Below are 23,103 nucleotides of genomic sequence, written 5' to 3' on the forward strand. Positions count from 1 at the left end.
TTATTGGGAACGCTATTCTTAAAATGAATTTTGCAACGTGCGATTTAAATTAGTTGGGGTTTTAATACAAATACCAAACACTAAGTGGAAAATCAAAAAGGAAAAAAACATCATAGGACGCAAATCTTACTTCTATCTTATGAGAGTAGAGAAATTATTTTTTTCAATTTACATTTAAATTCTAAAAATTTTTTTATTTATTTAATATATCTAAAAGAGAATGCCATACTTTTTTTAAATTGAAATTCTATTTAATGAAATGATTATAATCACACATACTTTACTTTAAACCTCAAAATTCAATATTTTTTATTTATTTCCTAAATTTTATGTTCAGTCCAACACCGCTTTATAAAATTATAATAAAAAGAGTAGGTATTTATTTTTTCCATTTGATCAAGCCTCGATAGACATGTTAAGTCGATATTTGTGCTGATGAGAGATACATAAAATTTGTTTAAATACACGAGAACTAATCCGAACACGAAATTTTTATGGGGAAAAAAAAAATAGTGCCCTCTGTTTGGAAAGATCAAGGTAGAATAAAAAGAAAAACATCATAGGTTAGTCGATATAATAGAGGTGAAAAAAATTAAAAAGGAAAAAAAATACTCCAACCCCCCACCCCTACCCCACTCCTACCCCACCCACCCACCAAACAAACTATTCTTGTTCTACTATTATACACTTTTTTTTGCAGCCACCTTAGTTTTTCTACTATTCCAATATACACTTTCTTCCATAAAAGCCTCGTACTTTTTCGTTCTGCCTTTTTTTTTTGGATCATCATATCATAAGCCTTTTCTTATTGTACTGAGATTTCAATCTTCTTTCTGTGTTTTTTTTCAGAGCATATTAGATCTCATATAAATCTATTTCTGCAATTAAATAAATATATACTGACAAGGAGGGAGTGTACATGACATGGTACTGCCTCTCTCCACGTGAATAACCAACCCCTTTTTCCAAGTTCTTCATCTGGGGTGTTTGTGTTTTTGCTAAAATCATAGTATTATTTTGTGATCTTTCTTAAGTTTGTCTGGTAAAATCTTGATCTGGGGTTGTTGTGTTTTTGCTAAAATAATATATTATTTTGTGATCTTAAAAAAGCTTTTTTGGTAAAATTTTGATTTGGGGTGGTTGTGTTTTTGCTAAAAGTTGCATTATTTTCTGATCTTTCTAAAGTATTTTCATAAAATCTTGATCTGGGGTTGTTGTGTTTTTGCTGAAAATTTAATATTTTGTGATCTTGCTGAAGTTTTTTCGTAAAATCTTGATCTGGGGTTTTGTTGTTTTTGCTAATATAATAATATTATTTTCTGATCTTTATAATATAAAGTTTAAATTTTTAGTCTATACCCCACCTGAATTTTCGGTTTGCCAGCTCAAAATTTTTCTTGAATTATGATTTCAACAGTGAAACAATCAGCTTTTACAATCAATGGCTGTGATTTCATCAGGTCAAAGTCTCAATCTTTGACTTTTTCTCATCGTTTTTCGTTACTTCCGCCATTACCGGCGGCAATGAAGTCCCGCCGGAGCTCCGGCGTATCATTTACCAAGCCTATTTATGTTTCATCTGTTGAAAACTTTGGGGGGCTAAAGAAAGAGAGATCTAATGATAATTTGGTTAAGGTTAAGGCTTATGAAGCGGATCGGATCGACCCGATTGAGGGACCCGATTCGAAAACTGAGGTGGCAAGGAGGTTGAAGATTGGTGTTTATTTTGCTACATGGTGGTTTTTGAATGTGATTTTTAATATATATAATAAGAAAGTGTTGAATGCTTTTCCATTCCCTTGGTTAACATCAACTTTGTCACTTGCTGCTGGTTCACTTATTATGTTGATGTCTTGGACTCTTAGAATTGCTGAAACTCCGAAAACCGATCTTGAATTCTGGAAAACTCTCTTACCGGTAAGGAAAATTGAGTTTTGTGGATACTCAATTGGTTAAAGGCAGCAGCTTTTTGATTGTTTTGTTGTTTTGATGATGTCTGTGGTTATAGTTTTGGTGTTTTATGCCTTGGTTGTTTAGGTTGTTTGTGGTCTGTTTTGTGTGATGTTTGGTTCGCTCTGGAATTTTCATTGAATTAATGGGGATCTAGTTCATGGTTGTTGTAATAGTGAAATTTTTACTTGCCATAGATCTTGGCTTTGAAGGAGAGCCGTGGTGTAACTCGTAAGTGGTAATGTTGCCTCCATGTGATCAGGAGGTCACGAGTTCAAGCCGTGGAAGTAGCCTCTTGCAGAAATGCAGGGCGCGCTTGTGTACCAGACCCTTGAGATCTGGTTGTTCCTCGGGACCCATGCTTAGCTGGAGCTTTAGTGCACCGAGCTGCTCTGATAGATCTTGGTATTGGTTTTTGGCTTAATCAAGAATTTAGCCCCTCCTTTAGGGGTAATTCATTACCAACCCAGTACCTAAATTTGATGTTGATTTGTTTGGATTTAACTTTGAAAGTAATATTTTCTGGGTTTGCTGACAGAGAACACAAAACAACAAAAGGCATTGGTTTTGAAGTACAGAACAATTGTTTTATGAAAACGAAGTTTTGTGTTTTTGTGAATGAAAACCACAAGAGACCTTCATGTTAAGTGATTTCTTTTCTACTTTGTTTTGGTGGTCTGAGTTATTAGATGCATATACTAGGGTGAGATAGCAAGTAGACGTGCACACAAACTAGCTTAGATACTATCATTATCTGGAAAAAGTTTTGTTTTTTTGTGGATGAAAACCACAAGAGAAATGCTAAGTGATTTCTTTTCTCCTTTGTTTTTTCTGGTCAGAGGTATTTGATACATGTACTAATGTGAGATAGCATGTGGACGTGCACCCGGACTAGGTTAGATACTATAATTATCTGAAAAAGTCTTGTTTCGGTGGTCTAGAGTTATTTGACGCATGTACTAGTATGAGATAACACGTAGACGTGCAGACAAACTAGCTTGGATACTATCATTATCTGAAAAAAGTTGTCTTTTAAGCGGAACAGTCTTAATCGCTCCTTGTTTTGTTCCTGTTTTGTATTATAGGTTGCCGTTGCACATACAATTGGGCATGTGGCAGCTACGGTGAGCATGTCAAAAGTGGCAGTTTCATTCACTCACATCATCAAGAGTGGTGAACCTGCTTTTAGCGTTTTGGTTTCTAGGTTCCTCTTGGGAGAGACATTTCCTACAGCCGTTTACTTATCTCTTATCCCCATCATCGGTGGTTGTGGTCTTTCTGCTCTTACAGAGTTGAACTTCAACTGGATTGGTAATTAATTAACTTTTACTTATTGTTAAGACTTGATATCCCCATCATTTGTATTGATATTCTTGCCTGTCGCGTGGTAAAACATTTTTTAACGTCATCATACTTGTATACACAGAATTTTCTGGAAATTTGATGGCAAATGTTTTGTAGCATAAGAGAAATAATTTATACTCTAGCTTTAACGGCTGTAATAAGACACTGTATTTGGTATGATATATTCTTCTTAAAAAAAATTCCATGAAAGGAAAACATCTTTTGGAAATGAAATATCGGAATTCGACTTATCATAGAAAGCATTTTTAGAAAATGACTTTCGTCATGCTAAATACACCATATGATGGCATTTTCCGAGGGCAATTCTGACTTCTCAAGTTTGATAATACTCCGATTAATGGAAGGATATTGTGTGATGCAATCCGGGCTGACCTGTTTTTTGTTTAATCAGGTGGCAATGGTGTTGGCATTTTATGATGTCTTTGACCATTAAGATTGTTTTGAGTGTTGAAGACAACATTTGCTTATGAAATTTGTTTGCTGATGATTTTTATCTGTTTTTGTTGGTTTGTCCACGTTAGGTTTTGCTGGGGCTATGATCTCGAACGTGGCATTTGTCTTCAGAAATATATTCTCCAAGAGGGGTATGAAGGGAAAATCTGTTAGTGGGATGAACTACTATGCTTGCTTGTCTATGTTGTCTTTGTTGCTTCTCACACCATTTGCCATTGCTGTTGAGGGACCACAAATGTGGGCTCTAGGATTTGAAAAGGCTGTCTCTCAAATTGGTCCCCAAATCGTCTGGTAATCACATGACTGTCATCTTATCTGTTTTTACATTCCGTGTCATTTGCATTTTGCCATTAATTGCTCTGGTTAAATAATACTCCCTCCGTTCCACTTTATATGACAAGGTTCAAAGTACGAGGGTCAAAGTATTCAATTCCTCAAGCTTTTGGAAATAAAAATTTTACATGTTTGGAAGCTAAATATACTAATTCAAAATATTTAACTCCACAGATACGAATGGTGTCACATAAAATGAACAGAGAGAGTACTACATTTGACCGCGGTAATTTTAATCATGTTAGAGATTTATATGTCAATTGAAAATGTAGAGAACTTTTAGTGCTAGAGAAACTAGGTTTATCAATATTATGGACCATGCTTAAATAGAGGGACATGGTCTTGCTTGAGATTGAGACATTTTTGTTATTGTTATTGATTTTAGTAACTTGTTGTGTGAGAGCAGTATATATTTTACTTCATGTGAATTTTACTACTATTAGAACAATTTAACACTAGCTTAGCTTATCCCCTTTTCAGTCTGTATCAAATCTCCATCACTTATTTGCCAATACCTTTTAGCTTAACTTTAGCAGCTACTTTTTCCCAGTTCGCGCACAACCAGAGTAGGCGCACAGTCGGTGTGCCTGCTCCATCCTCCTTTGACAAAAGAGAACTGGAGATCAGTTTATATCTTACTTCATCTGAATTTTACCCTTCTTAGAACAATTTAACGCTACTTATGTATAGAACAACTGATGTGAGCAAGTGAATTGGTATCAAGAATGGTGGATTCCCTTTTAATCCATTAGTTTGAGCTGCGTCAGAAGGTGACGAGGAAGGATTTTGGGAAAATAGTTGCATCTCATACTTTACACGCACTGTGAAAGTAGAAAGTCCATGAACCTCTCAGAGTTAATTTTGTTTAATCCAATCAACTCACGAGAGATCCTATACTTTCTAGTTTATACCATTAAATTTAGCTTTGGCGTTGACTGGCATTTAATGTGATGAATGTTGGTTTGTTGATAACAGGTGGATGGCGGCCCAGAGTGTATTTTATCACCTCTACAATCAGGTTTCTTACATGTCCCTGGATGAGATCTCTCCCTTGACGTTTAGTATTGGAAACACTATGAAACGTATTTCTGTAATAGTCTCCTCCATCATTATCTTCCGTACACCCGTCCAGCCAATCAACGCTCTTGGAGCTGCCATTGCAATTCTTGGAACTTTCTTGTACTCACAGGTGATTATTTCATTTTTCGTGTTTCTGTATCAGATGTGATTGATTGTGCTTCCTTGATATATCTATCTAAATATAGCTTTTTCTACTTAATGGCAAGCAAACTAATATTCTCCGTAACTATTGTCATTATAAACGCGGTATGAGAGAGAGCTATTTTCCCTTACCTGCGCAATAACCTTCACTCGGATGTTTTAGTTCCTCTTTGTATGTGTTTGTGTGCGCCTTATCTTCTTTCGTTTGGGTTAGCACATCATAATTGTACTATTTGTTGTTCGAAAACTTAGAGAACATCTCTCTCTCTCATGGAAGGCAAATCATTTAGTGCTAAAATGAATAGAGGTATAAATGATTCATATGTTCCCCAAGTGATTCGATCATGTCATTGCACCAATGCTAGCTAGTTCAAGTTATAAAAGCACCCTTCACCTCGAACCTTGAGTTTTGAAGGAGCAACATTAATCCTTGGGGAGAGGTAGGGCGGTGGTAATGTAAGAGACGTAAGTTACCATATCAAAATATTCTCCATGCCAAGTGCGATAGAAATTATCGTTGAAATATTGAATGGAAATGAGTTCATATGGAGAGGATAATTCATATAGCCGACTCCAACTAGCTTGGGTGTTGAGCTCGAGGTGTTCTTTTGTTCGCAATAGAAACCAAGTTACTGCATTTTCATGTAGGACCAATCCTTCGAAACGATCTATTTCTTGAAATATTGAAAGGAAATGAGTTCATATGGAGAGGATAATTCATATAGCTAACTCCAACTAGCTTGGGTGTTGAGCTCGAGGTGTTCTTTTGTTCGCTATAGAAACCAAGGTACTGCATTTTCATGTAGCACCAATCTTTCAAAACGATTTATCTTCTTAAATGCTCGCGATTTGTTGGTTGTTCATTGAGAGTAACTTAAACTTGATTCTTAAGTTCATTTTCTTTGTGGCCTTCCACTAAGGAACTCTTTGAATGTAATGCAGGCAAAACAATGAAGAGTGGAACTTGCATACCGCGGTAGGGATAAAGACGTTGAAGAGAACCTTGAGGTCAATGTCTCTTAGGATCCTCAGTCTACCCTTGCTTTGAGTTGAACATGGAACTTATTTGAGTATTTTGTAGATAGCAATAATGAGTTGAAGTTAACTCAAATCCTATAGAGTTATCGAGGCCTGGTTTCCTTGTTTTGTTATTATTCATAGAGACATCAACAAGTGTACTAATAAGAGTACTTCTTGGGTTGAGAATGTCATAAATTAGTTCATTGAAGCGCATTCCAGATTTTGGCTCAAACAAAAAGCAGTTCAAGGCCTCTCTACCATTCTATGTTTGGCATTGATCGCGCCGGAAGGCCAATTGAAGTAAAATTTGGCTAATGAACTTAATACTGAAAATGTATCAAATGGATCTTGTGTATAAAACAAAGAACAAACTGAAAATGCAAGGTTGGGTTGCGTACAATACACCTTTATGGTAGGGCATGAAACTTTCTGGTGGAAACACAACTGATAGAAATCAAGTGACAAAACTGGCATACATGGATGGATCTCTAAACAATCAAAAGAATAGTATCGCATTGTGAACCAGCAGCTCTAGCAACTTCACTTTCGACGAATCTTCATACAACTTGGGAGAATTGGTATTGCCATGAAACACCTTCAAGTACAAAGAACCATTTGGGCCAAGTATTACCAACGTTTCTATCAAACCTTCAAATATTTAATAGCAGTTTGAACATCTTTATCTCCTCTACCACTGCAGTTGAGCACAACCTTACTTCCATTCGGTAAAGATGGACATAGCTTCTCCAAGTAGGCCAGAGCGTGAGATGTTTCCAGAGCGGGGATGATGCCTTCTAACCGAGATAACCTTTTAAAGGCTGCAAAAAACAGGTTTGTAAGATATAGCAAACTAGAAAATAACAATTTCAAAGGGGAGCAAAATCATATATGAAGCTTAGGAACAAAGAATAAGTGGTGTCATTTATCACCTTCCAAAGCCTCCTCATCCGTGATGCTATGATACTCTGCTCTCCCCAGATCTTTCAAAAAGCTGTGTTCTGGCCCAACTCCAGGGTAATCCAATCTAATAATCCGTTGGGAAAAAAAGACCAGTTGGAACTTGGAAGGTGTAAAGATATGATTTTGGCGAATATACTAATTTTGGTAGCGTCAAGTGTAAATGAGCACTTTGATAACAAGCAAAGTCCAAGTTATTACCCGGCACTGATTGAATGAGGCTCAACTATCTGTCCGTCTTCATCCTGCAGAAGATAGCTCATAGCTCCATGCAGTACTCCTACCTCTCCCTTTGTCAAAGTGGCAGCATGTTTACCGCTATCTAGACCAAAACCGGCTGCTTCCACCCCTATCAACCTCACATCTTTGTCATCAACAAACTCATGAAACAGTCCCATAGCATTTGAACCTCCACCAACACATGCAACAAGCACGTCTGGCTTCCCACCCCACTTTTCCAAAGCTTGCTTCCTTGTTTCTTTACCAATTACCGCATGGAACTCCCTAACCATCATGGGGTAAGGGTGTGGTCCTGCAACTGATCCAAGTATGTAATGAGTTGTTTCAACATTTGTAACCCAATCCCTTATGGCTTCTGAAGTAGCATCCTTGAGTGTAGCAGTTCCAGAGTGTACTACTCTAACCTGCAATGTTAGTTTGGGGAAATGTAATTAAATATATTGATGCAAATGCAATAGAAAGATTACTCTTTCAAATGTAAGATAAGATCATGTAATTATCCCAGGAAGAAGAGGGGAAAAGGAAGAAGCTTAACCATCTACAGGGATGTATAACAGAATTAAGGCAATTGTTCAGCTAACCACGGTCCACAAGCCCTAAATAGAATTCTAAATTGTCCTTAGATCAAAATAAAGGCAAGGTAACTAAACAAAAGAAAAGATCAATACGAAGCAGTGTAGGAAATGCAAAACAAGAAATTTCCAGGCAAATTCTCACTTACTATGCAATTGTTTGACTGATATTTGACTATTAATAAGATTACCTCTTCCATCTGTATGCATCTTATCCTACTCTCTAAGTTCATGGATATAATTAATCCCATTTACCAAAATTTTGCTTACCTATGGAGCACACTTACTAATGACTCCTGCAATTGAAAATTTATGAATGCAAAAAATACATAGTACATTTACAGGGAAATTCATCTTGAACATAGAGAAGAACCACGGGATTTTATTAAACAAGCTAGTGTCATTGCAGATAACCAAGTCAGTTAATATAAGGTGCAGAGATTTCAGTGAAACCACAAAGTTCATAAGCGAATTCTTCGAATCAATTTTCAAAATCTCTCCTCAATTAAGCTATGAACAGAGAGGTCAATTTATAATGTATGATACGGACCTCAGCTCCAAGCAGTCGCATTCTGAAGACATTCAATGCTTGCCTCTCCATATCTTGAGCACCCATATAAATAACACACTCCAAACCAAAGCGAGCACAAACAGTTGCAGTGGCAACACCATGCTGACCGGCTCCTGTCTCGGCAATAATGCGTTTTTTGCCCAAGCGCTTGGCAAGCAAAGCTTGGGCAACAGCATTATTGATTTTGTGGGCACCCGTGTGGTTTAGATCTTCTCTCTTCAGGTAGATCAGTGGCCCTCCATCTGGACGTTTATAATGCTCAGTAAGTCGCTTCGCAAAATAAAGAGGACTCTCTCTACCAACATAATCTCTCAATATCCCATCTAGTTCCTTCTGCAGTCAGCAATCAGCATAAATGGTGTACAAACAAGTTAGAAGTTTTACAAGGGTCAACAAGTCTGGAGTCAAGCTTCTGAATCATCTACATTCCCTTCTATCTATTCAAGTCCATTTCATTCAAAGACTAAATAATTTAACGTATAAAGAAATTACTTGCAGTTCTCTAAATTCCAAAGTAACTGAAAAAAAGAAAAAGGGGGTTAAGAGAATTTCTTGATCAAGAGGGGGTTATGAACATAAAGCTCATACGTCGTAACTACAACCCCTCATATCAGAAGAAAAACTTCAATTGTGCTAAATTCCCAACAAAATTGTAGCTCCTGCAGTTTCCAAAAGAAACTATGAAGGAAGATATCTACGATTTATTTTAAATACATCCACACATGTACACAAAGATATTTTGCAGTTTAAACTTACGTTCAACTATTTCAACATGTTAACGAAGTCAACTAGTTTCACCATTTCATGATTGAATAACAAAAAGAAAAGATCCTTTTTTGTTAGTTTGAAAGGGAGCCTCAGCATAACTAGTAAAGTTGTGTCGCGTGATCAGGAGGTTCGAGTTGTGGAACCATTGCAAGGTAAGACTGCATACAATAGGCCCTTATGGTCTGGCCATTTCCCAGAGGCCGTGCTATCAGGGATGGCAATGGCAATGGTGTGGTGCGGTGCGGTGCGGTGCGGGTTTTTTCTAAACCCGCAAGTTTTAAAACCGCACCGCACTGCATCACCTTTAAACCCGCATAAACCCGCCCCACATTCATACCTGCGCATAACCGCACCGCACCGCCCCATGTTTTTATTTTTTCCTTTTTTTTTGAAAAATTTGTAACTCCATTGAAAATCATAATATTTTCAAATCTACAACTAGGAAATAATAACTGATTTCTATTATATCACTTTTCCCTAAAAAATTGTCAAAAAGTATAACGTGTACAAGTAATGATCAAATATCATATTTTTATTAAAATGAATAGAGATGTTAAAAGGGCTACTATAAAATTATTTATTTGTAGTGTTATACATGTCGTTTTAAGTATCATAAAACTTTAAGTAAAGAATACATATAATTTTAGATATATTCACGAGAACAATACTAATTTTTAGCTTTTTTTAATTTAAATCCGCATATACCTGCAACCCGCACCGCACCATTTAAAAAAAAACTTACTTTAACCCGCCTCGCCCCGCACTACCCTGCATAACTTAAAACCCGCACCGCCCCGCATAGCTTAAAACCCGCACCACACCGCACCCGCGCCGCCCCATTGCCATCCCTAGTGCTATGCATAGCAGGAGCTTAGTGCACTGAGCTGCTTTTTCTTTAATTGTTCGTTTCATTGTTCATATTTCGAATGATAAAAGAAAATTTTCGTAAAGGTTCAGAGAGATCTAATAATGCATGACTAACTCCTGAAAAAGTAAAAGCCTGTGGTAACATCCAATCAATCAGATCTAATCTTATAACAGAATGCTCAATTCAGTCAAAAAAACAACAAATATCAACTACTCTCAAATCCTAAGTTTGCACAGTAAAGAGAATCCAGAATTTAAAGTTTACCCGTTTCTACAACTATCTCAAGTTAATATACAATACGAATAACTAATAACTAGATTCACAATGAAATGTTCAGCATATGTTCAGCAAATTTCTCAATAAACATAGCTACAATAGTTTCGTTGCACTATATGAATCTTCTCCATTCATTTCATTCAAATACTCAAACAGATGAAACAAAGTACTTCAAAAACTGTTGTTGGTGGCACATGTAGCACGTATCCCGTGGACTTATTCAAGGTGCACAAAAGCTGACCCTGACCGCGGTTATCCGAAAAAAGAAAAAGTAATTTGAAAAATGTTGCTGGTAGGAGGTGACTGGTATCTCGTATATTTAACTACGTGCGTAAAAGCTAGACTAGACACGATTGTTCTATAGAAAACTGTTGCTGGTGGGAGGTCGCATGTATTCTGTGTTAACATCTAATCAATCAGATCCACTCTTATTATAGCAATGCTCAATGCGGTCAAAAAATCAACAAATATCAATTACTCTCAAATCCTAAAGTTAGCATAGCAGACGCAGATTCAGGATTTGAAAGTTTATGAGCTCCTATAACAATCTCAAGTTAATATACAATAATAATAACTAGATTCACAGTAAAATATTCAATATATATTCAGTAAATTTCATCATATATCCCAAACTTAGCATAGTAGATGCAGATTCAGTATTTGAAGTTAATTAGTTTCTACAACGTAACAATCTCAAGATAATATACATACAATAACAACTAGATTCACAATAAAATATTCAATATATATTCAGTAAATTTCATAATATATCCCAAAGTTGGCATAGTAGGACAGATTCAGGATTTGAAGTTTATTAATTTCTACAACAATCTCAAGCTGAAATACATACAATGACAACTAGATTCACCATAAAATATTCAGCATATACTTGTAAATTTCATATATATCCCAAAGTAAGCATAGTAGATGAAGGTTCAGGATTATTTGAAGTTTATTAGTTTCTACAACAATCTCAAGTTAATATACATACGATAACAACTAGATTCACAATGAATATTCAATATACATGTAGTAAATTTATTAATATATCTTCCATTATACTTTAGCTAAACTAATCTTCTATATTCATTTGTTTCAAATTGGATAATGCAGAAAATGAAAACACCTGAAAGTCTTCGTCGGCGGCAAGCGAATTGAATGCATTTTCAAGCTCCTCCAGAGCATGCATTAGAGTTTCCGGTACATACTTTCCACCGAACTTCCCAAACCGGCCGAACGAATCTGGCCGTTGAGCTGACGACATTGATTTTCCGGCGAGAACAGAAGCAATGACACGTAGCTTGGAGGGTAAAGATGTAATTTTGATGAATTTGAAGGGTATTTGTGAATTTGAGATAATGAGGAGGAGAAATGGTGGGATTTGGGGAGCGGTGGGAGGCCATGTTTAGATGATTCTTTTTTAAAAAAAAAAATTATAAAAACATAAACATACGCATTAATTTATCATATTTACACAAATCTTCATCCCAACAAAGTAATTATAAAAATTTTGGCTAAATTATATATTTTCATTAGATTTACCCGAAAGCTAAATATGTATTTCAATAAATTCACAATCAGAAAAAATATATCAAGAGCTAATTATGTAGTACATATCTTAGTTGGATATTAAGGGGCAGAGCCAACCTTTTGTTAGGGGGTTCGGGGTTTATCCGAACCCTCCTCAACGAAAAAATATATCATTTATACATAATTAAAATTATTTTTTATGTGATTATAGTAGATGTTAAACTCCCTTCGATTAAATTTTCTTTGAATATTGAATCCCTTAGTTGAAATCCTGACTCTGCCTCTGATCATATTATATATCTCACCAGATATAAAATTAAAAAAAATTATCAGCTAACTATGTATCTTTATAACGAAAAAATTGTCTTTATTAAATGTATTTAAGAGTTAATTATGTATATCGAGAGATCCAAAAAAAATTGAGAGTAATTTGCAATTGTTGCATTTTTTTTCTTTAATTGTTTGGTGGCAAAGAGATGTACGAAAGATCTATAAAAGGTTAAGTGGGTAACCTGTTTTTGAACCAAACGACCCCTCACTAAGTACTCGAAAACTTTTAACTTCTTGACATTCTACTAAGTATGAAAAGGAAATGCAATATTACATGTTAAAGAATCTCCCCTCCTAAGATTGTTATTTACAATGTAACGGTAACGGAAGCTTTAGTGCATCGAGCTGCTTGTAACATGAGGGTAGTAGGAAGAGCTAGAAGTCAATGATTGGTTCACCAATAGTGAGATTCCTCTGAACAGTCCAAGGCAAGTTAAAGAGCTTTGCCATAATGAACTTAAAGATCTTATTCACATTGATGTTATGTGTTGCACTTGAGAAGAACAATGTTGCTTTCATTGCCTTTGCATATGCCCTTGCCTGCAAATCAACACCATATCAAACACAATTCTCAACAATGTCTCACATATTGAATAAGCAAATCCAACTTGTCGTAAATCAACGTGTAGTTTAGGAGGAACCAACGAGAGGATGTCAATTCAAATCGAACACTATCAGTCTGTAGCAAGGGCGGAGCTAGCTAATACTGAGGGGGTTCAATCGGCGGAAAATTTCTGCTATTTATACAATTTTAAAATTATTTTTCATGTATATATAGCAGACGTTCTACTACACCGGGTATGTTTCTACTTCACTTGAGCTAGTGGTGTGGTCCGTGTATACTTTACCCTCCCCAGAGAGACCCCACTATGTGGGAATACACTGGTCATGTTGTTGTTGTATATAGCAGACGTTGAACCCCCTTTGACTAGTTCTTTTATTTACATTTTTTCGATTTTGAACCCCCTTTATTAAGATGTTGGCTCCGCCACTGGTCTTCAGTGATGGGGATCTAGGAATGAACAGGATCCTAGTAATACAAAAAGAATATCTTAAGTTATCTCCCTCTCTCTCACAAATAGATCTACCTGGTTTGATACGGCATAGTACAATACGAGATGATGGAATGCACGATTGGATGATATATATTCAGGTTTTTACGTATATTTAAAGTTCGAGTTGAACTGATGGGGTCAGTTGAACTGGGAGGACCTGCTCTAAATTCCAACATTGATGCATATATCCTACCTACTACTGCTTGGTTTCTTGGTTTGTAAGGGGTAGGTGGACCATGTGGCAGCACAAGTGTTATCTGTTATGATACGACGCAGTACAATACGAAGACGATGGAGAGCAATGGGATGAGTTCAGTATGTTCAGCAGAAGTGTTATCTTAGTATACATATATATTCAAGATGTTGGGTTAAGAAAAAAAAGGGCAGCCCAGTGCACTAGAGCTTCCGCTAGTGGGGAGTCCGGGGAAGGGCATATTCAAGATGTTGTGTATTACATATAATTTGAGCTGAATTGGTGGGGGTCAGTTGAACTAGCAGAACTTGCTCTAATTTCCAACTCTGATACATACATCCTACCTACTACAATTTGTTTTCTTGATTTGCTGGCAGTGGGTGGACCATGTGGTAGGGCATTGGAGGGTGACTACAACCTAAAAGAGAAGTTTTTTCCTTTTCTTTCTTCGTTTTTAATTATTTGATCCTCTTCTAGAACTGGTAAAATAGTTGCCATGTTAGACCCTTGGCGTCCGACCTTTCGCCGGACCCCGTGCATAGCGGGAGCTGCCCTTTTTCTTGCAGAAATGCAGGGGCAAGGCTATGTACATTAGACCCTTGGGGTCCGGCCCTTCCCCGGACCCCGTGCATAGCGGGAGCTGCCCTTTTTCTGGCAGAAATGCAGGCACAAGGCTATGTACATTAGACCCTTGGTGCATAGCGGGAGCTGCCCTTTTTTTGAACAAAAAAAAATTGATACTCTTTTGAAAAACAAAGTTCGATTTAGAGCAGATAATTTTTGTTGATAAATGCAAATGCTATCCCAATCCTTTTCAGTTATTCTTCCCTATAAGAAAGGGAAAGAGAGTGAGAATTAAAACATTCTTATCGATTGACATAGACTTCTTATTCAAGCTCGGCATATGTGGGGGTCCCTCTATTCATTTATGGAGAAAAAGACCAGTTGAGGAACTTGTTAGGATCACATTGTTTTCCCACTTGTAGAACCTAAGTTGCTCGGACTCTTCAAAAATGTCTACGGGTGCGTGTCGGATCCTCCAAAAATAGTGTATTTTTGAAGGATCCGACATGGCTTTGACAACATTTTTGGAGGGTCCGAGCAACTTAGTGTAGAACTAAAAGTGTACAAACATGAAGAAGCAAGGTCTTTAATCATCCTATTTCTAATAAATTACCTTGACAACAAACTCATAAGTTCGTTATAGTTAGGTGTAGATTGAGGTGGTAAAATATGTTAACTAATCACAAATGATAAAAGGCGTAGATAAAGGTACGTGTTTGTTAGTATCGTGTGTAGGTCTTGTCTTTAACAACAACTACATTTATAAGGCTTTAAAGACCATTTAGAAGAAGGAATTAAGAATCGCGTAAGTATTATGTTGATCAGAATTGTACCTGTGTCACTACAGACCATTGAATGTCTGGTGGTAGCTGGACAAAATCATCAAATTTGGTCCCAATTAGTATTGGAATAGCCGTCTGTATTTGTCAATTATGAAAAAAGAAAACGATTATACTTAAGCTTAGCTAACAATGTATTTAAGTCTACAAATCATGTATTATTAATGTTCCATCCATCATTATCAAGAATACTAGAATAGTACTTGTAATCGATAATCTTTACCAATACATGTTAAATCAGTTTTCATTGGTAAGAACAACTGAACTTAGTACTAATGATCATCATGATTGTTATTCAATTGATTATTTTAGTAGTCGTGGTGTCCGCACCAACTTGCAAACACCTCGACCAATACCACGGGTACGTACTACCTCCCGCCAGCCAGTACAGGTACAAGGTAACTCTGTCCACCAAGTTCGGACATATGAAAGAAATCACCTGGTGTTTTTGTAGGATTTGAACCAAAGAGGCGCCACAACCTCATGGTTCTCAACCACTTCATTGACCTCTAGACTACACCCTTTATCCCGTTGCCATTCTTAATTCTTCTTCTTCAAAGTTGAAGCTAATCGAGCTTTGCTAAAAACGATGTATTCTAGTCATTAAGCTTCAATCATTCAAACCTAATGAACCAACTGACAGAGTTATCATCTTCAAGAACAAAAAGTAACTAAAGTACTACTTTAGTTAGTGCCATTTGCTACTTTTTATCCAAAGTAGTTCCAACTACTGTCATTTACTCAATTCACTTTCAAAACTTTACTTCAATAAATATCAATAAAGTCCCAACTACTGTAGTTATATTCTGTTAGTACTACTTTTTCTTTTGTTTGGTGAAATGAATTGCTACTGGCTAGTGAAAGTCTTATCCAGCTTTGTTAACAAGTAAAAGATGATTCTTGGCTCTAAAGCGTACTCCTTTTTCAAGAAAACAACATCAAAGTGAAAGAGAAGTTAAGTTTCTCACCTGATTCCACTTTCTTGCTTCACTATACCAACTTATCACACTGCAATTGCAAAAGAGAAAATGAAAGTTTTTACCAATGGAGTTCACGTTTTATGCACTAACAGTTAAAAAAGGGCAGCGGGCCACAAGGGACTATTGTAGGCAGACCAACAATATGATCCTTTTTTCGACAGTATCAGATTAAAGTGACATACTTGTTCAATGTACTCCGGCTAGTGAGATCGAACATAAAGAGAATGGCAACAGCATCTTTACAAGCAATTGGAATCTGATCAAGTGAGCTATGATCACCTATAAACCAAAAGTTCAAAACTCAAAACCAATTTACTCACTGCATTGATCAAGCTACATTAACAACCTTAAAAGTGACAGATTCTTGCTAAACTTGGACAAGAATAGAAGTCAAAATTAACTTTCCGGATTAAGGAAGAAAATTAATGCATATACCTCCAACATCCCATATTCTGAATGCGATTCTCGCTCCTCGTACAACTAATGTTTTATCCATTAAATTCAATCCCTTCATCTGCAAGCACCTCTTTTCTTGTTCATCACCTACATACTTAATCTGAAAAACAAGAATAACAAAGTTACAAAGAATGTCAAAAAAGAAAAACAAAAAATCTCGGTTTAAGCATAAGAAGTAACATGCTAACTCCAAATTCATCCAAGTCTTGGTGAATAGTATAGTTACTCGGACTCTTCAAAAATATTGTGGGGCGTGTCTACATTTTTGGAGGGACTGATCAATCTAGGCTCGTCAGCTACTCTATATCAGAGCCAAGTAAGGCCGAGGGGACTCATCCAAAGCCCCTTTAGGGGAAAACAAAACTACACTGTTTGTACGTGATTAAAATTATTCTTTACGTGTATATGACAGATGTTGAACTCCTTCGACTTCTTCCTACATTCACTTCTTCATATTTTGAATCCCGTTAGTGAAAATCCTGACTCCACCACTACTTGATATTCGCCTATGTATTCCCAAGAGCCATTTACCTTTGGCTAAAACTTGTATTTTTGTTTAAAATCAACTTATAATATGTATAAATAGCTTATCAAGAATCCACTAAGCTGTTCTTCTCGAATTCAAAACTCATAAACTCAAAATCCTAGCTCCGTCTCTCCGACACCACCAATATTATTACAAGAAAGTAGTACAACAAAGTAACATACATAGTCCAAAAAGTAATTCATGTTAAAACTCACCACAAAACTTGTTTTACCAATCTTCTATTTACTTTCTTAAATTCCGTGTCAAGTCAAAACCGGACAAACAAATTAAAACAGAGCAAGTAACATACATAGTCTAAAAAGAAATTTATGTTTAAAACCTACCACAAAACTTGTTTTACCAATCTTCTCTACTTTCTTAAATTCCGTATCAAACTGAGCAAGTAACATACATAGTCTAAAAAGAAATTTATGTTAAAACTTGTGTTACCCATCTTCTCTGCTTTCTTAATTTCCGAGTCGAGTCCAAACCAGACAAACAAACTAAAACAGAGCAAGTAACATACATAATCCAAAAAGAAATTTATGTTAAAAACTTACCACAAAACTTGTTTTACCAATGTGACAATCACCCAAAATACTGATCTTCAGAGTAACTAAATCTGAATCACTATCATACCCACTACACGTGGCAGCCATAGGATCACTTTCTCCACCATACTCCTCTTCACCTCCCTCCATCACCGGAACTGACAACCCCCTCCGACCCAATCGCCGGTACTTCGCCGGTTTCCGGCCAGCTGAACAAACAATAATACTTTCCCAAATAAACCGAAAAAACTCCTTAAAGATTGAAACTTTATCATATATCTTCCACTTTATGTTCACCTGAACTATTTTCCGGGAAAGATTAGTCATTGATCAAATGCAAATTCATGGGTTTTTTCAGCCATCAAGAAAATACATAGGAAATTTTTCTAAGTCTTTTTCTTCTTGGGACTTTGGGCCTATGACTACAAAGATTAAAAAGGAGCTGCTCGATGCTCGATACAGTGAAGCTTTAGAAAAGAATTAAAAATTAAAAAAAAAAATTACTATTATATACAAGATTTGAGAAAAGATCAAATTTTTAAAAGTTTATTGCATGTAATTTTACTCGATTAGGATGAGGGTTATAAGGGTACTTAGATATGCTTAGAGCTCTTGTTATAAGTGGGGTTTGAAAAAGATCGAAATAAAAGTTATACTATGCACAATTTCAAGAAAGAAAAAAAATAGTTCGAGAAGAGATGAATATACTGTAGCTTGAGAAATTGAAATAAAAACTCCTGCTATAAAAAAGCGGATAGAGACTTTTACTATGTATGAAATTTGAGGAATAATTAAACGATAAGAGTTTACTATAGCTGGCGTTACGAGACGAAAAAGATTTAAGGATGGGAAAATGTTGTGTTTTTTTAGGAAGAGTCTAATTAGCCGGCCGGCGGTTTTTGTTCTTGATTTTTGATGTAACATGTGGGTATATTATATAGTAAGTCAAATTGAGTTAGGCAACTTTGGTACATATAGTTTTAATAGAGGTTATGTAGGGTTAGTTTCGTCATTTTGTTGGTATATTGTTATGCAGGGGTAATTTGGTCAATTGCTAGGCACTTACTAGTTTTCCAATGTATAGAGGTTATGTAGGGCTAGTTTGGTCATTTTGTTGGTTTATTGTTAGGCACTTCCTACCATATAGAGAATTTCGGTAGGGGTAATTTGGTCATTTTCTTGGTCAATTGTTAGGCACGTACTAGTTTCCTATAATGTATAGAGGTTATGTAGGGGTAGTATTCGTCATTTTCATATTAAGGGCATTTTTGGTAATGAAATTATAAATTTGGATTAGATAGGGATTTTTTTTGTTTTCTCAGTATTCTTATTGGAGTTCGACTAATTCGAGTTTCCATTTGGTAAAGCCCATTCGGCGATAGCGCTTCCTACAAAAGATTTTTTCATATCCAGAATTTGAATCCGAGACATCTGATTAAGGGAGGAGCAGAACAATAAATAGTTACAGGATTATTGCTATATCTTTTTATTTATATTTGAGTATTAGTTAGCTCTTATTTAGGAGATTTAATCTCATGTAAACTCTATCTAATTTATTCAACTAGCAGCCCGTTTGGATAGGATTAAAAAAATTACTTTTTAACTTAAGTGATTAAAAACTTAAAATAAGTGTTTTTAAATTAAGCAGATAAGTGTTTGGATAGAAGTGTTGAAACTGAAAAAAATATGTAGATGTGTTTGAAAAACAAGTGTTATCAATCACTTTTTTGTTGTCAAAATAACTTAAATATCCTTAAAACTATTAACACATAATAACTTGAATTATTTATGATTTTTAATTCTAATACTTCAAAAATAATTTCTATTTAAATACACTTTCAACGTAAAGTGATTATGTTAGGTCAATTTATAAATATAAGTTACTTTTTTATTTTTAGATATTAAAAAATAAAAAATTTAAGAATTTTTTTAGATAAATATAGTGTTATATTGTAATATTGCAAGCTTGTAAACAACATAAAATTTTTAGGAATGAAACAAACTATTAAAAAGATTCAATTTTTAAAATTTAAATAAAATGCAGAGATTCTATATGAATGGATAGAAAAGAACTTACCACAAGCTTGATTTGACGATAAATTTTTTTGAGTGTTTTCTTATGTAATGATGGATTATCTGGAAATAAAGGAAAAAAATGAAGAAAAAACTGAAGGAAAAAACATGAAAAAAAGGGTAAAAAGAAAAAGAAAGAAAAATCAATAAGGGTTATAAAGTTTAGAGTATTGTTGAAAGGACAAATAACATAGATATACAATCTAAGAGTCAATATTACAAAAACTACCACTAGTTTTTAATTTACAAAATCTGCCAAAGGTAAAAAAAAAAAAAAAAGAAGTTAAAATTACCTTGATTTAAGGAGACAATTTAATTATTGATATTTTATCTTATAAATTCTCCTACTTATAAAATCTACCAGAGAATGACGGTGATGTGTGCTTATATTTTGTACCAGTGAGTGTGTAATTGTGATGGGGTTTTCAATCAAGGAAGAAGAGAGGAGATAAAAAAGGAAGAAGAGAAGGGGGGGTTTTGGATTAAATTTTGTAGAGAAAAAAAAAACTGAATAGTTGATAGGTTTTGTAAATAAAAATCAGCTTTTGTAAATAAAAAAAAAAAAAACTAGTGGTAATTTTCGTAATATTTACTCTCAGAGTGCATATCTATATGATTTTTCCTTGTTGGAATTAGAAGAAAATATAAGGGATAAAAAAGATAAATGTTTTGGTTAAATCTAAAAAAAAAAAAAATTAATCTAAAAAGTAAAAAGTTGGGGATATCCAACTTCTCAATTTTTGCTTTTTTTAATCCACTTTTAGCTTTTTTAAAACTCTTTTTAGTTTCACCAAACATCTAAAAAAGCTAAAAAAGTGATTAAAATCTAGTTTGATCAAATTTTAATCCTATCCAAACACCCTCTATGATGTGTGAAAAAACAAGAGAATATATCTATAATGAAGAAGGTGAGTTAGGAATTTGTACAATTTTAATTTGAGAATTCGATTTTGCGTTTTGAATGAGAAAAATATTTGATGAAGAGCGTTAATAGCAAATGAGTTGTATTCGATATGAATTTAAATTAGCTGAACTCAATAAAAAACAAGCAAATGAATAGTTAAAAAAAAAAAAGAATTTGGACACAATTTGACTTCTTCAACCAAAAAATAAATAATCAAGAATCTAGCTTGAGTATGTTTTACATTAGGAATTTTGACAAATTAAGAATCATTTTATAAAAAATTACTTTCCTAGTTTTTATATGAGATGCTTAAATCAAAGAATATTTTATACCAATACAATATTTAACATCTACTTCGATTTTTATTTTTAATCTTTAACTAGATTCACGATAAAATTACTAATATTTTTTTTTGGGAAATTAAATCCTATTCCATCATAATTTTTAAAGGTACAACTTATCGAAGAAATTTCTATCCCAAATTAAAGAGATTCAACTATTTTTTACTAAAGTTGACGATGTGAATTTAAACCACTGCTTCTCCTTATTATCGTGATCGGATTTTACCTAATTATTTTTCATGCATGCTCGATGAAAACATACATTGTTTTTATTTACTTAGATAAATAAATTAATGAGAATTAGTGAAGATTTGATTGGTGGATACAGATCAGAGGGATATTTTAAAATTTTAAGATGCTAATAAGAGAATAAAGTTAAACAAATAAAGCTGCAAAATAGCATAAGAATGACTCATACTTTTGTGCTTTTCTACAAAAAAGCATTTTGTTAGAATTAATAAAGTTCATTTGTACTCTACCCTTTTCCTAGCCAATGAGGTCCATTTAACTTTCTATTTTCTAGATTTTTTTTTCTCAAATTTATTTTGGAAAATATCTTTATTGAATCGAGAATTTATCCAAGTCAACCTCTATATCCTCCTCAGATTTTTCGTGAGTTGATATCTAGGTGTTGCGCTTCTTCATCTATGTTGTTTATTAAAATCAGTAGAGTAGAGTTAATTCGTAATACATAACCTCTTGACGGAATCTTTCGCTTAATACTAGAGTCGAGAACTGAGAGATCATTTGGATTCCATTAGTAATAAGAATACTAAACGTTACATATTGATTAATCAAAAGAGATTCAACAACGAAAAGTATGCTTGGAATCCTTTCTTTATTCAAGCAAACCGAAAAAAAAATAAGGTTGTTTTATTCAAGACCTCAATTACGACATCCTTTCTCTCCTGCTTCACGCCTTGAAACACACCCTTCTTATAGAGGTAGATGACGTTTTCACATCCTCTTAATCCGAAATGGCTAGGAGCCAACATAATATTACATTGACGTTATAATTGTCAACCTTAAATCAAGAATTTATCGAAGTCAGCCTCTGTATCCTCCTCGAATTTCACTTTACTTAAAATAAAGTTCCGTGTTGTTGATTTTTAGGTATAACGCTTCTTCATCTATGTTGTTTATTAGCGTTAGTAGAGTAGAATTAATTCGTAATACATAACCTCTAGGCATAACCTTTCGCTTAATACTATATAGAATCTAGAACTAAGAAATCATTTGAATTTCATTAATAATAAGAATTCAAAATATTCATTTGAATTTCTTCAGTAATAAGAATTCAGAATATCACATATTGATTACTCAAATTCAATAACGAAAAGTAAGCTTGGAGTTCCAGAACGAAAAAAACATAAGGTTGGTGTATTGGAACCTCGTTTTACGACATCCCTTCTCTCCCACTTCACACTTTAAAATGCATCCTTCTTATAGAAATAAATAACATCTTCACATCTTCTTAATCCGAAATGACTGGGAGCCAGTATAATATTACATTGACCTTATAGTAAATATATTCTAGAAGCATTCACTAATTAGCGGATTAAACAAACAAATATATAAGTCAAATGTCATTATCAACTTTGTAATTATAATAAATACGGCACACAAATTTACGTGAGATTCTTCAATCAATCGTAAAATTTTTAAAAAATACACAAAATTGACTTTAGTTCCATACTTTAATTATATAAAGAAAAATAATCCATGCAAATATTTAAGTATAATAAAAAAAAAAGAATTTAGGTAGAAGGCGTGACCATGAAGAATCCAACATGCCACATATACAATTATTATTATGTGGATGATTAATAACTGAAAATGACGTTCTAGCTAATTGAGTTAGTATTATTTAATTAATGATTTGTTAAGAATGTTTTTTTTTTAATTTCTATTTCATTAATTCATTAGGGTAGTAGGTTAGGTATATTCAAACTTCCAAAATGGACTTTGGTTGATATTATAAGTCACCTAACTTTATATATATATATATATATATATATATATATATATAATAATGTTATTGTAAATTGGTTGCAGTGTTTGGAGGTTGAAGAAAAATGAAAGAAATTATATATGTTATTCCTTTTGAATTTGGTGAGAAATCATAAAAATATAAATTTAAGGTTGACTATATACGTAGAATTATACG

General features: G+C 34.3%; 3 protein-coding genes across 3 annotated transcripts; 1 reads left to right on the plus strand and 2 right to left on the minus strand.

Annotated features, from left to right (window-relative positions):
- Positions 1–412: 412 nt before the first annotated feature.
- On the plus strand, positions 413–6,550 carry LOC107856309 (glucose-6-phosphate/phosphate translocator 1, chloroplastic). The gene is made up of 5 exons (XM_016701292.2): positions 413–1,917; positions 3,036–3,261; positions 3,837–4,059; positions 5,077–5,290; positions 6,265–6,550. The coding sequence occupies exons 1-5, from the start codon at positions 1,405–1,407 to the stop codon at positions 6,274–6,276; spliced, it is 1,188 nt and encodes a 395-aa protein (XP_016556778.2). The 5' UTR covers positions 413–1,404; the 3' UTR covers positions 6,277–6,550.
- Positions 6,551–6,637: 87 nt separating this feature from the next.
- Positions 6,638–12,393, minus strand: LOC107856308 (tryptophan synthase beta chain 2, chloroplastic). The gene is made up of 5 exons (XM_016701291.2): positions 11,721–12,393; positions 8,662–9,015; positions 7,501–7,943; positions 7,272–7,366; positions 6,638–7,160 (listed from the first exon to the last, which is right to left on the minus strand). Exons 1-5 carry the CDS (start codon positions 11,856–11,858, stop codon positions 6,985–6,987), a joined length of 1,206 nt encoding a protein of 401 aa, XP_016556777.1. The 5' UTR covers positions 11,859–12,393; the 3' UTR covers positions 6,638–6,984.
- A 150-nt stretch (positions 12,394–12,543) lies between these two features.
- Positions 12,544–18,536, minus strand: LOC107856311 (septum-promoting GTP-binding protein 1). The gene is given in 7 exon segments (XM_016701293.2): positions 12,544–12,994; positions 15,100–15,183; positions 16,074–16,113; positions 16,268–16,364; positions 16,521–16,641; positions 17,628–17,948; positions 17,951–18,536. Coding segments are annotated over 7 exon segments (858 nt in total). The 5' UTR covers positions 17,981–18,536; the 3' UTR covers positions 12,544–12,829.
- Between the last annotated feature and the right edge of the window lie 4,567 nt (positions 18,537–23,103).

The sequence above is a fragment of the Capsicum annuum genome, chromosome 7, assembly GCF_002878395.1.
Source record: "Capsicum annuum cultivar UCD-10X-F1 chromosome 7, UCD10Xv1.1, whole genome shotgun sequence".
Lineage (NCBI taxonomy): Eukaryota > Viridiplantae > Streptophyta > Magnoliopsida > Solanales > Solanaceae > Capsicum > Capsicum annuum.

Coding starts and splice junctions, on each gene's coding strand:
- LOC107856308 (XM_016701291.2), bottom strand. CDS start 11,858: ATGTCGTCAGCTCAACGGCCAGATTCGTTCGGCCGGTTTGGGAAGTTC. Junction 7,944..8,661: donor TGCGACTGCTTGGAGCTGAG/GTCCGTATCATA, acceptor CTAACATTGCAG/GTTAGAGTAGTACACTCTGG. Junction 7,367..7,500: donor CCTCATTCAATCAGTGCCGG/GTAATAACTTGG, acceptor ACGGATTATTAG/ATTGGATTACCCTGGAGTTG.
- LOC107856309 (XM_016701292.2), top strand. CDS start 1,405: ATGATTTCAACAGTGAAACAATCAGCTTTTACAATCAATGGCTGTGAT. Junction 3,262..3,836: donor GTTGAACTTCAACTGGATTG/GTAATTAATTAA, acceptor TGTCCACGTTAG/GTTTTGCTGGGGCTATGATC. Junction 4,060..5,076: donor ATTGGTCCCCAAATCGTCTG/GTAATCACATGA, acceptor TGTTGATAACAG/GTGGATGGCGGCCCAGAGTG.